This window comes from Suncus etruscus, chromosome 4 (assembly GCF_024139225.1).
Source record: "Suncus etruscus isolate mSunEtr1 chromosome 4, mSunEtr1.pri.cur, whole genome shotgun sequence".
In the NCBI taxonomy this organism is placed as follows: domain Eukaryota; kingdom Metazoa; phylum Chordata; class Mammalia; order Eulipotyphla; family Soricidae; genus Suncus; species Suncus etruscus.
The window spans coordinates 10,982,617-10,996,319 of NC_064851.1; the positions used below are offsets into that span (position 1 = coordinate 10,982,617).

The following is a 13,703-nucleotide window of genomic DNA, read 5'->3' on the forward strand; positions in this document are numbered from 1 at the left end:
CAGAGTGGAAGAAGGGAATCTGCTTTGAATGTGGGGCACAGATATATGCAGTGGAGTTGCTCTGAGGTGAAGCCTTTGAATGGGCAAGCGAAGACATGGCAAAGGGATGCGGTGAACCCCACAGTCTTTCAAGTCCAATAAGGTCAGCAGCACACTTGTGTTGTGGACTCTGGGAGTCCACAGCTGTCAGCTCCTGAGAAGCAGATTTGGGGGGCACTATTGAGGAATGTATTTTTCTTGTTTTTGTTGTTGTTGTTGATGTTTTGTTTTGTTTTGTTTTGGGGGGCCACACCCATTTGACATTCAGAGGTTACTATGCGCTCAGAAATCGCTCCTGGCTTGGGGGGACCATACGGGACACCGGGGGATCGAAACGTGGTCGTCCTATGCTAGCGCTTGCAAGGCCTCTAATGCCACCGCTCTGGCCCCTTTTTTCTTGCTTTTGTTTTGTTTGGGGGATATTCCCACCTGTGCTCAGGGCTTACTCCTGGCTCCATACTTCAGGATCGCTCCTGGCCAGGCTTGGGCAACCATTCGAGCTGGGTTTGAACCTGAGTCGGCTGCATGCAAAGCAAGTGCCCTACCGCTATTCTCTCTCCAGCTGCAACAGAAGCCTTCTTGGTGCATTCACGTTCTGAGAGAAAGGGTAGTAGCATCAGCTGTCAGCTGGTTATCTGGGTTTTGTGGGTGTACAGGTAGGGGTCAGACTGCTGGGGGTGACAGCTCAGAGGAGCCTTTTCTTTTTTGGGGGGGCACCCCTGGCATTGCTGGTGGATTATTTCTTGTTCTGCACTCAGGAATCACTCCTGGCTGGCTTAAAAAACCATATGGGATTTTGGGGATCAAACCTTGGTTGACTGTGTGCAAGGCAAGTGCCCTCCCTCTGTACTATTGCTCTGGCCCACAGAGGGGTCATTTTACTTGCTGGTACCTCCTGCCTCTCTCCCCATGTGGGATCATCAGCTAGAGCATCACCACCCTCTTCCCCCTGCCTGCTGTCTGGGGACTTTGGCCAAAATGGCTCTGTGACTTTGTCCCTTTCTTTGGGTCCATGCTCAGTTGGGATTCTAGGGAGAGAGAAGAACCATCCCCTTTTGGCAGTGACAGTGAATGTGAAGCTTGGGGGAAGGGGCACCGGATGGGCACTGAGAGCAACTGAAATGCACAAAAGTGGCCCCACTGTGGGCATTGCTATGTTTTCCTAGATGAAGATTTAGGCAACTGGCTTCTCTCGGGGCCTGGCAGAGTCATTCCAGGCCTGCGTGTGATGTTGGGAAATGGAAGTCGTTTTGTTTTTCCCTGAGTTCTCTGCACCTGCTAATTTCTTAAATGCCATCAAACTCTGTTTGGCTCTGGCCCACGAGCAGCATGACAGAGTGCTGAGACCTAGTATTTGAAAAGCTGCTTAAAGCCTTAAAAGGCGAATGAGGTTGGGAGACTAGGCACAGGAGGGAGGGAGGGAGGGAGGAAGGGAGGGAGGGAGGGAGGACAGGAGGGAGGGGGGAGAGAGAGAGAGAATGAGGGACAAGCAGATGAGTGAAGGTCAGGGAGTTATGAGTACCTTGGGGTCCTGGGGGGTCCTGAAGAGTCATGGGAGTAGGAAAGAGGGGCTGCTTGTAAAACCTTCCTTTGAAGGTCTGTATATGTGTCTGGGCTAATCCTGTTCTCAGGCAGTGGCCGTCTCAGCTCTCCCATCTGTTTATTCATCATTCTGTCCATCTATCCATCCACCCACCCATTCATTGATCGATCCATCCATTTATATAACCATCCATCCATCAACCCACATATCAACCTATGCATAAACATCCATTTCATCCACCTGTTTATTGGTTCACCCATCCACTCATTTATTTGTACATCCATTCACTCATTTATTGGTTCATCCATCCATTCGTCCATCCATATATCTACCCATTTATTGGTTTATCCATCTATCTTTCCATCCATTCATCCACCCACTTACTGGTTTATCCATCCATCTATCTGTTCATTCAGTCACCCATTTATTGGTTTATCCATTTATCCATCCAATAATGGATTTCTTGATCCACTCGTATACCCATCCATCCATCCATCCATCCATCCATCCATCCATCCATCCATCTATCCATCTATCCATCTCTATCCACCTACCCACGCATATATTCATCCATCCATATACTCATTCATTTATCTATCCATCCATCTCCCATTCATCCACATGTCCAACCACCCACCCATACATCTATCCATGCATCTGTCTATCTACTCATCTATCATCCATTGATTCATCTATTTACTCATCTGTTTTCCCATCCTCCATGCACCCACTCATCTGCCAACACATCCATGTGCCTGTCCTCCATCACTCATCTATTAACTTGTCCCTCCATCTGTTCATCTCAACCTACCCATTCACTCCTCCATTGTCCAACTATCCATTCTTCCATCTGTCCATTTACCATGTATCTGTTCACTTATCCATCCATCCACTCATCCAGCCACACATTCAACCATCTGCTCACACATCCATCATCTACATGTCCATCTTTCCATTCATCATCTGTCTAGCCATCTGTCTATACCCAACCATACTTAGTAGTACTTCAGACATATTCTGGACTATGGTGGAAGAGAGTCAGGAGCATGGCCCTGGGAGTGAGGGTGAATAGCAAAGCTCAAAATAGTCTGGGCAGGTCCTTGAGCTGCTGCTTTGGGCTCAGTCCTGACATAAGACTTTCCTCCACCCCTGGGAGCACCATTCCTGGAAGGGGAAGAGACTATTGGCAGCTCTGTGGGATGCAGGGCATAGCTGTTCTACTCGGAGTAACCTTAGAGCTAGTGTGGGTTGGATTGAAGGGGAGAAATATGGGCTTTAGCTGGTGGAAACAGATTCCAACCAACTGCAGATGAAGGAGATAGCAAGCTTATCCTTATTTCAGGCTATCAATGTTGACTTTACCACAGCTACCATGAGACTAGGCCTTGATGACCTGCCATGCTTCTGCTGGCTGGGTCCCGGATGACAAGGCGGGTCAGAGCTCACTCTGATGGTCCCACACTCAGCCCATTTAAAGGGTTTAGGGCCTAAATGAGCGAGTCTAGTAGAGATGCCATTCCAGGTTCTAGGCATTTATCCATGACCCCTAGACAAGGTCACAGGCAAATGCAAGGTTAAGAACTCTCTTAACTTGGATGTAGATACATAAATGTCATTGGCTGTGGGGAGGCAGGAGGGTCCAGGTACAGAGTAGCTGGTTGCTCAGATTGTATCTAGACCCACCTGTGTGTCCACAACACTCCTGCCCAGATCACACAGCACACTTGCACTTGGATATGGCGGGCCAGTGGGTATCAAGCTTGGCTGTATCTGTCCCATTTCCCCAAATCACCCTGCCTCATTCCAGCCTTTTTTCCTGCCTTGGACACTCAGACACTTGCTCATCACAGCTGAGACAACCCTCCGGTTTTGGAAGGGAATTTTTCCAAATGCCACTGGCTAAGCTCATGGGCATGAGCTTTGACCAACTTTAGCCATGCTGGCCTTTCCTTCTTCCTATGCCGGGCACCCTCTGCAGGGCCTGCTCCTCCCCACTCCTTCCCTTTTGCCTTGTGCTCCCCTGCTCTCTACTCAGGCTTCAGTCATCCTGTTTCCTGCTCTCCTACTCTACAAGGGGTCCTGCTGTCAACTATCCTTTGCTTCATCCCAACACTGGCCTCTGATCGCTTCTACCCAACACTTCCCACTTCCCCTGCCATCAACACCTCCAGTTCCAGGTTCTTCTTGCGTGGGTTGATAGCCTAGTGGCCCTAGCATTGTTGCTGGACAAGGCATGTCTTCTCTATACTATATCTGGGACTGGAAAATTCTTTATCTTGGAGGGATTGTTGCTGTACTGTAGAATTTTTATCCTTGGCCTCCATCTCCAAAGATGCTCTTGGTAGCCCTAGTCCATGTTGAGACCACCCCCAAATGCCCCCAGATGTCTCAGCTATCTCCCGGCTGCAACTAGCAGCTAGCGAACCAGCCCTGTGTGACCCGGGGCTCGGCTGCTAATAAGTCCATGGCAGAGGCAGCCTGAGAAAGGCTCAGGTCCAAATCCCACACTTTGAAAGGAAATTGGGCCTCCAAGAGAGCTCAAGATTCTTCCGGTCACACGGAGCAGCAGGCTGAAAGAAAGAGGCGCTGTAGGAAAAGGACGAGGGGAGGTGGAGCCCGAAAAGAAGCAAAGAAAGGAGCTCGGGGCCGGGACTGCAGCAGAGGGGCAAGGCTGAGTCTTTTCCCTGGCTCCAGATTTAGTTGTGGGCCCTATTCTGTGTCCTGACTGTAAACTCCAGGCCTGATGATGTTTCCTCCTTGCCCGGAGTTAGTTTTTTTGCACTCTGCTGTTCTGGAGATCAGATTCTCCTCTGGAGACCACCCCACTCCACCCCCAGGATCAGGAGGGGCATTGAAGGGAGCAACAGAAGCCCCTCACTGCTCAGTGGTCTCACATAGTTGCCAGCCAAAGTCCAGAGTCTGGGGGATGTGAGGGGAATCGGAAGCCAAGGGGGAACAGAGCAGGGAGGAAAAACCATGCCTGAAACTTTCTTGATTCCAAAGACTCCTGGTCCCCAGCTACTCCATTGAAGAAACAGCCAAAGCCAGGATTCGGGAATAAGACCACCTCAGTTCCTCACTTGACAGCATCCTTTATCCCTGGGCTTTCAGACTCCTGCATCTTCAGTACGGGAAGCCCTGCTAAGGGATGATTAATGAAAAGAAAATTGAGCCGGCAGAACAGGATTGAAGAGACAGAATGACAAGTTTAGGGGGGAAAATTTCCAGGGGGCTAGCGGGCAAAACCCGGAGCTTCTCCACCAGCCTGGAGCGCCACCTAGTGATGACAGGTGCGGTGGCAGTCCCAGGTCTATTGACATAGGGGGAATTAGTATGGGTCTGAGGGTGCCCATGCTCTGGGGGTCTTTTCCTGCACCCCTGGGAGATGGGAGATAGCACTGAGACCAGAGAGACCAAATGCATCTGTTTTCCATAGCACTCGATGCTCCCACATGCTTCCACAGCTTCTGACGGCAGCTGGTCACCGTGATGCTGGTCCTTTCGCTTGTCTTCAGCCAGAGTGAACCACTGACCGCACACATTTCTCAGTTACAGCTTCCATCACTTCTGCCATCACGTCTGCCCCTGGGTCCTGTCTGCTCTAGCCCCTGCCACCCACCTGCTGGCTTCCTCCTTTGACTCCGGCCACCTCTAGGATCAGCTTGCCCCTCGTTGGGCCAGCCAAAGCTACTCCCACCTCGTGACTTTTGCTCTTGCCATTCCTTCTAGAACATTATTTTGGGGGGAAGTGGGGTTTGGGCCACACCTGGCAGTACTCAGGGGTTATTCCTGGCTCTGTGCTCAGAAATAGCTCCTGGCAGGCTCGGGGACCCTATGGGATGCCGGGGATTGAACCCAGATCGTCTACATTGCAATTCAAATGCCCTACTGCTGTGATATCGCTCTGGCCCCTAGAACATTCTTCTTATTGTTGCTTGTTTGTGTGTTTGTTATGGGGCTACGCCTGGCAATGCTCCGGAGTTACTCCTGACTGTTCAGGAATCACTCCTGCTGGTGTTCAGGAGACCCTATGGGATGCCGGGGGTTGAATCCAGGCAAGGCAAATGCCTTACCTGCTGTTCTATCCTTCCACCCACCTGAATCCTTCTAGAACATTGCCTCCCCCACCCCAGTTTATTTATTTGGTTCTTTGGGTGGGGTGGGGAGAGTTGTGTTACAAACCTGGCAAAGCTCAGGAATTATTCCTGGCTCCACACTCAGGGATCACTCCTGGGAAGGGCTCTAGGGGACCTTATAGTGTGTCAAGATTAAACCTGGGGCTGACCGAAATGCAAGGGCAAGGTCCCTCCCTGCTATACTATCTCTCCGGTTCTCTTCCCCCCAGGAAGGTATCTGGCTCCTTCTCTTCCCTTTGATCCATCTCAGATGCCACCTCATTGAGAAGCCTGGCCTGATCTGCATGTCTTAGTGTCTCTTTCAATCGTCTCCATCCCTGAAGCTCTGGCACCATTGGCCTATGGCTGGTCTGTGCTTTCCTGCGAGTCCCTCACAGGGCAAGTGTCTGCTGCTGGAAGACCCGTTATCTCCATGCTTCCTCCTTGGCCTTCATCTTTGCTGTTGCATCAGGATCTCTGCTCGAGAGTTGGACTGGTCTCAGCCTAGCACTCAGAGCTTGTGCGAGACCAGAGCCTAGTTCCAGCCAACCACTTCCTGCACTTCTATTTATTTTTTGTTGTTGTTTTTGGGCTACACCTTATGATGCTCAGGGGTTACTCCTGGCTATGTGCTCAGAAATCGCCCCTGGCTTGGGGGACCATATGGGATGCTGGGGATCGAACCATGATCTGTCCTAGGCTAGTACATGGTAAGGCAAACACCCTACTACCTGCACCAACACTTCGGCCCCTCTTTCTACACTTTTTTTTTTTATCACCGAAACTGACTGCATCCTTGGGGCAGCGAAAGGGAGATGAGACCTTCTCTGGCTCCTATTACTAGAAGCTGGCAAGGTGGCCCAGTAGGAAGGCGCCTGCTGGGGGCATCGATCTAGTCTGCGGATCCCAGACCCTTCCATCTGTCTCGCCCTTGGGGGAATATTCTCTGCCTCCCTCAGTCCCAGGGGCACTGATTGGGGGACAGTGATCGCTCTGGGGGTTGATGGATTGAGCCCTGCAGGTGGACATTGCAGAGGCCCCAGGAAGGCTATTCTCTCAAGTGACTATAGTGGTGAGCTGCAGGTTTCTCAGCTGTTGGGGAGCGGGTGTGTCAACTGTCAGGAACAGGAAGCGAAGTGACTGTGCACCCCTGAGACCCTGGTGCCCCCAGATGAGGCAGACGGGATGGAAGTATAGTGAGTGTTCACGCCTGCTGATAGCTTAGCCGGATGGAAAGGATGGGGCGGCCCACCCCACACAAGGCCAGCCCCTGAGCACCTTGCAGCTTCTGTCTGGGAGTTTCTGAGGATCTCAGGCAAGAAAAATTAATGAGGGCCAGAGTGATAGTACAGCAGTAGGGCATTTGCCTTGCACATGGCCGACCCGGGACGGACCCTCGAGCCTGCCAGGAGCAATTTCTGAGTGTAGAGCCAGGAGTAACCCCTGAGTGTCACTGGGTGTGGCCAAACAACCCCCCCCCCCAAAAAAAAAAAGGGAAGAAGAAACAATGAGTTCAGGTCACAGGAACTGGAAGTGTTAGGCATTCCCAGGAGATTCTCTGCCCACTTTGTGTGTCCCGTCCTGCCCCTCACAGCAGGACTCTGTGTTTCTTACTCTTTTTGGCTTCCTGGGATCAGGGTGAAGCCTGAGAAACCCACTTTCCAGGGAGAGGCCAAGAGGGCCTCTAGAATAAACCTCCAAAAGGCCTCACTTACTGTCACCAAGTTGGTGGCTGCTAACGGGAATGTCTCTCTCTCTCTCTCTTTTTCCCCAGCTCTGTGGCTGTGGGCTGCTGGGTGTGGGCATCTGGCTCTCCGTGTCCCAGGGCAACTTCGCCACCTTCTCCCCGAGTTTCCCTTCGCTGTCTGCCGCCAACCTGGTCATCGCCATAGGCACCATCATCATGGTGACCGGCTTCCTGGGCTGCCTTGGGGCCATCAAAGAAAACAAGTGCCTGCTCCTCAGTGTAAGTCTGGTCCATCTCTCCACCCCTCGCCTGTCCTCCAAACTCAGGATGTCCCCATCTCCCTAGCCCATGCCTGTGCCAACTCCCACTCTTCCTCACAGTGTTGGGGATGGGCATTGCCTACTGAGCCACCCAGCCCAAACCCCGGGAAATTGCTTCTAGAATGTTCCTTGCCTGACCACACTCCTCTCCCCACATGATGATGGGATCCCCTCATCTCCTCACGATGGCTGCCCTCTTCCATACTGGGTCAGATACTGGACACCAGCTGCCTGGCCCTGCCACGGGACACCCCCACACCTCTCACAGTCGGACCTTCTCTTTTTAGTTTTTCATCGTCCTGCTGGTCATTCTCCTGGCAGAGCTCATCTTACTCATCCTCTTCTTCGTCTACATGGACACGGTGAGCTTCCTAGGGCCTGAATTTGGGGGCTGCATTGGGCAGGGCAGGGGAGAAACTTGGGCAGGGAGTCCCTGGGTAGAAAGGAGACTGAAATCTGAGGCTCTGGAACAGCCCCCAATGGAAGCTGCTGGTTGGGGTTCCTGACAGGCATTTGAGAAAGTGGCCTCCTGAGTTACCCAGCCTGGAGCAGTTACTCCAGCCTTTATGAGCTCCCCATCAGCCAGAGTACTCACATACTCTCGGAGGAGTAACTTGTGTACCCCTGACGCTTACTCGAGTACTTGTAGAACATACTCGAATCGAGTACTTGCGTACTCGGGCATATTGCTCCTTAGGAAAGGACTGAGGCCTCAGCCCCTGGAAATTCTCAGCAGATTTTGAGGTGACCCCACAATTGCCACAGTAGAGGCCATCTGAGTCTCTTTTTCCAGAGACCTTACAGATTGAGCTAAGGGTTCAGGAGGGCGACCCCATGAGGCTCTCTGGGACAGACAGTTCCTAGCACATTGGAGAATCTTCTCGTTGGTTCTCCCAAGAATGACTGGCCCTGGAGCCAGAGAGATAGTCATAGGGGGTAGGGCATTTGCCTTGCATGCAGAAGAACGGTGGTTCAAATCCCGGCATCCCATACGTTCTCTGCCAGGAGCGACTTCTGAGCATAGAGCCAGGGAGTAACCCCTTAGCACTACTGAGTGTGACTCTAAAACAAAAACAAACAAACAAACAAAAGGTATGACTGGGCCCTGCGCTGTCTCTCAGGTGCTTTTGTCCCCAGAATCAGTGACTGTGCCTTTTAGTGTGCCTGAGACATGAGCCATGTTATGTTCATGTTGGAACCACCAGGCAGCCTTCTCAGGAGTGGGATTTGGCAGCTCCTTTTGTGGAAGGGGAAGAGTCTTGGACGCATCCCTTCCTGAGGAGCCTTTCAGCCCCACCCCAAGTGGATGGTTTTTCCAGCATCACAGAGATTTGCAGCAAGTTGGAGTGAGCGAGCCTGGGTCAAGGGGATGGGATGTACCCCTTCTCTCCTAGTTCTGGGGAGCTTGTTTTTTTCCCCCTGAGTTTGGGGACTATAGCTGGTGGTGCTCAGGGTCTATGCCTGTCTCAGTGCTCAATGGTGACTCCCAGTAGCTCTCCGGGGTCCAGACGGTCCTACAAGTAAAGTGGCCCTGGTAATGGCTTATGTAACAGAATCAGAGGTGGCGAATGGAAGGTTGCATGGACCAGCAATAGTGTATGGGATCCAAGGGCTGGCAGCAGAGGTGAGGCGCCCCCTTTATGCCCCTCAAATTAGCCCTTGAGTGACACAGCCCTGGCCCCAAGCTAAGCACCCCTAGGGGTGTGTGTGTGTGTGTGTGTGTGTGTGTGTGTGTGTGTGTGTGTGTGTGTGTAGGAAACTGAAGCAGACAATCAGGGCTGAGCCTGCAGCTCAAGCAGACTTGGGGTAAGGTACAGTGTGGGGGGTGGGGTAGGGGGGAGCTGGGCCCTCCCAGTGCCAACCTCCCCGCTATGCTCTCTCCACCTGGCAGGTGAACGAGAACGCCAAGAAGGACCTGAAGGAGGGACTGCTCCTGTACAACACTGAGAACAACGTGGGGCTCAAGAATGCCTGGAACATCATTCAAGCTGAGGTTGGCTTCTGGGGAGGGATCAGTGTGATTGCCCATCCCCCTATACACACATGTATGCATGTAATAGGACATACATGCATAGACACACAAAAGCAAACAGTTGAATTCTGCTAATGGAGTTGGGAGTGGAGTTCAGGGGTTTTCGATAGTCCAGGGAACCGAAAGGTTCAGGAACCTTTTTTTTTTTTTGTTATTGGTTTTTGGACCACACCTGGTGGTGGGTGCTCGGGACTGACTGCTGTCTCTGTGCTCTGAGCTAACTGCCAGTTGGGCCCAGGGAACCATATAGAGTGCCAGGGATCAAACCTTGGTCAGCCGTGTGCAAGGCTAATGCCCAGCCTGCTGTACTCTTGAGAAGCTTTGGGAAATTATCTGAGTTCAGCAAGAGGTGGATCCTCTGGTCGGGGGTTTGGGCAAGGAGGAAAGACAATAGAGAAAAGAGTCACCAGGATAGTGGTTGATGGAAGGAATTGAGAGACTGTGGGCGCTGGTACTTCAAGGAGATGGTCCCTCCATCCTTTCATACCCTGGTGGACAGAGACTCATCCTGTTTGTCCTCCTGGCTGGGATCCACAGGGCAGCACCCTGGTGGGTCAGGGTCTATAGCAGGGGAAGACCCCCCCCCAAGGGTGTCCAAGGTCACAGCCCTATATCATTGCCCTTATGTGCTCGCCTGCCCCACAGATGCGCTGCTGCGGTGTCACCCACTACACGGACTGGTACCCGGTGCTGGGCCAGAACATAGTCCCTGACCGCTGCTGCATGGAGAACTCCCAAGGCTGTGGGCGCAACTCCACCTTGCTGTGGAAGACGGTGAGGACCCTGGGAGGGGAGCGGGCACAGGACTAAAACCACTGAGGGGATGTTTGGCTCTGGATGAGTAGAGCCACAGTTGGGCCTCTGAGGGCGGTCCGGAGCTGTGCAGTGTAGCCAAGTAGGTTGGAGCAGGGCAGGGCTGAGGAAACTGAATTGGCAGACTGGGGCCTTACCCTTATGACCTTTCTCCCCAGGGCTGCTATGAGAAAGTGAAGATATGGTTCGAAGACAATAAGCACGTGCTTGGCACCGTGGGAATGTGCATCCTCATTATGCAGGTAAGGGGCAGAGTCAAAGAGGAAAGGGGGGGGTGGTGCCAGAGTAGGTGAGTGGCTCTGCCTCCAAAGTACCACCCACACGAACCCTCACCTCCAAAGGGCTTAGCCCTGCCTCCAAAGACTCACCCACATGATACCCTACCTCCAAAGGTCTTACCCCCACCTTATAAAGCCCTGCCCACAAGACAGCCCACCTCTAAAAGCCTTAGTCCCACCCACACGGTACCCCTCTTTGTGCCTTGCCTCATGCCATTCCTCTTTTTCTTTTTCTTTTTCTTTTTTTTTTTTTTTGTTTTGTTTTGTTTTGTTTTGTTTTTTGGGCCACACCCGGCAGTGCTCAGGGGTTACTCCTGGCTGTCTGCTCAGAAATAGCTCCTGGCAGGCACGGGGACCATATGGGACACCGGGATTCGAACCAGCCACCTTTGGTCCTGGATCGGCTGCTTGCAAGGCAAACGCCGCTGTGCTATCTCTCTGGGCCCTCATGCCATTCCTCTTGATGGGATTATCCTGAAGATCCCACAGGAGAGTGAGACAGTATTTCTGCTGCAGCTGGTGACGCTCAGGTGTGTCCCAGACATTGTTTAGCTTTCATTGTTCGCAGTGTTCTGTGCATACTGCTAGGAAGGACTTTTTTTTTCTGGCTTTTGGCTTATGGGCCACATCTGGTGGCACTCAGGTGTTACTCCTGGCTCTGTGCTCAGAAATCACTCATGGCAGGCTCAGAGGACCATACGGGATGCCTGGGATCAAAACCAGGTTCGTCCTAGTGTGTGTGTGTGTGTGTGTGTGTGTGTATGTGTGTGTGTGTGTGCCTGGGATCAAAACCAAGTTCGTCCTAGTCCTGGCGCCATCCCATGGCTTGCACACAGGGGCCAGGCCTGGATCCCAAGTGTCTGGCGGCTACCCTCTGAGTCCCTCTCACCTTGTCTTGCAGATTCTGGGCATGGCCTTCTCCATGACTCTCTTCCAGCACATCCACCGGACGGGCAAGAAGTATGACGCCTGAGTGGGCGGCGAGGCCTCCAGCCCCCTGGGGACTGAGTACCAGCCAGGGACGGACGATTGGATTTGAGCTTCGTTTAGCCTTGTCCGCACTCTCCAGACTGCTGCCCCCCCCACTTTCGCCCTCCCCATCCCCACCTTGCTCTTGGTGGGTGCAGATGTCCTGGAGGTGGAGGCCCACCAAGACTTTAGGGTGCTGGCGAGAGGGGGACACCTGGATTCCTGCTCCTGTGTATTTGCCAAAGAAGACGGGGTGGTGGGGGTGAGGGGCTGCACCCCAAGGCCCCCCCAGCACCCCTGCGTTTCTGCACCTGTCCTTCCTCACGTACTGGACGTTTAGTCCCCTGTGGGGTGTGAAGTGCTTCTTACCCAAGCTGAGAACCAGCTGGAGGCCCTCCCCACACCCCAGGAAAGGGGGAGCTGGTGTTGGCCACTAGGAATCTGGCCACCTTCATCAAGACACCCCAAACTCCCTCACCACCGACCTTCCTAGGCTTTTATTACCTCCCGGCGTCACTTTTTAAAATTTTATTTTAATCCAATGATTTACCTCTTCAGGACCTTTCTCTCCCCCCTCCTATCATTTAGGCATAGTTTTCTGATTTCTACCTTTTTACCGTTTTGGTTTCTGTCATGGTTTGATTGGCTTTCTTTATTTTGGGGGGTGGGGTGGGGGTAATGGGTGGGGAGCAAAGACCCCTATGGGAATGTGGGGGTGATAGAACAAAACCAGGTGGGGAACTCAGGAGGCCCCGAGGTGGGGGTGGGAGCCTTGGGGGGGGGGCGGTATCTGCTGGAAGAGGCAGATGTATTGAATTGGGGAGCACAGAGACATGGAGGCACCTCCTGAAGGGGGTCCCGCATGGTTAGAATGTGTGGGTTGGTGGCGGAACTGGGCTGCCTTATTCTTAGCTAGGACCCAGCCATCATTCTGATCCTCCCACATCTCATCTCCGCTGTTCCCTTTCTTCCTACTCCCACATCCCTCACCCTCTGCTACACCGGGGGTCCCCCACTCAGCCCCCTGGGGTTCTGCAAACCTGTGACTTTCACAGACATTCCTGCTAGAAGCTCTCTATCAGGCAAAGTTCTCTCTCTGGGCAGACGTTGCTAGCTGGTTCCGGAGCTTCCGAAAGGGGAAGTGAATGGTGGAGTCTGCGACCCTCGAAGCAGCAGCTGAGGTTGCATGGCCATTAGGAGGCATCGCCATTCCAGCTAGGTCCTTGCTGGGAGGAAGAGAGGGGGGTGTCTCTGGTTATGTCCTCAGGGTTCATCGGTGGTGGCTGGGTAGTGCCCCATCAGAGCACCAGAAGAGGCCAGAGGTGCGTGTATGTGTGTGTGGGGGCAGACTGGGTCTTGTTAGAGGTAGTAAAGCCCATAGGCAGGGGTTGTGATGGACCTGTCCCCCCCTGCCCCCCCCCCACTGCACACCTACCAGAACCTGCTCTAGTTGAGTGTCTTGCTGTAAATTAACAATGAAGTCGAGAATCCATGAGACAGAGCGGGGCAAGGCGACCCACCAACCTACAAGTTTCAGGATCCCCCTTCTCCTACCCCATGGAGTTGGGGTCCTCTCTCCAGCCTTTGTCTGTGTGTTGGGCCCCCAGAGCTGAGACCCAGCCAGCCAGCAAGCCAAATGCCTCCATACACCTGGTGATCTGCAGCTGGGACCAGTACAGAAAAGCTTGGTGTTTTGCAGATTCCCATGTTGGGGGACTGGGGGGTAGAGGGTGGGGTGCCTTAGAGATGGGAACAGAGTTAAAGGCAGAGGAGCCAATGGGAAAGGAGAGGGTGCCCCTACTGGGTCCTCTAACCCCATTTGTCTCTGTGTGAAACCCTCAACCACAGAATGGGGACAGTCTTGCAGAGAAATCGCCATTCCCATTCCCAACGGAACCCCAGGGCGG

The 13,703-nt window shown here is 52.9% G+C and overlaps 1 protein-coding gene across 1 annotated transcript in view; it reads left to right on the forward strand.

Moving 5' to 3' along the window:
• The window catches only part of TSPAN9 (tetraspanin 9), a 75,564-nt gene extending 63,672 nt beyond the window's left edge, over positions 1-11,892 (forward strand). Inside the window, exons 2-7 of the mRNA XM_049772068.1 lie at positions 7,472-7,663; positions 7,992-8,066; positions 9,596-9,697; positions 10,382-10,510; positions 10,708-10,791; positions 11,729-11,892. Coding sequence (XP_049628025.1) covers positions 7,472-7,663; positions 7,992-8,066; positions 9,596-9,697; positions 10,382-10,510; positions 10,708-10,791; positions 11,729-11,800 — 654 coding nt within the window. The 3' untranslated portion in view covers positions 11,801-11,892. The remainder of the gene's footprint in view (positions 1-7,471; positions 7,664-7,991; positions 8,067-9,595; positions 9,698-10,381; positions 10,511-10,707; positions 10,792-11,728) is intronic.
• The last annotated feature ends 1,811 nt before the right edge of the window (positions 11,893-13,703 follow it).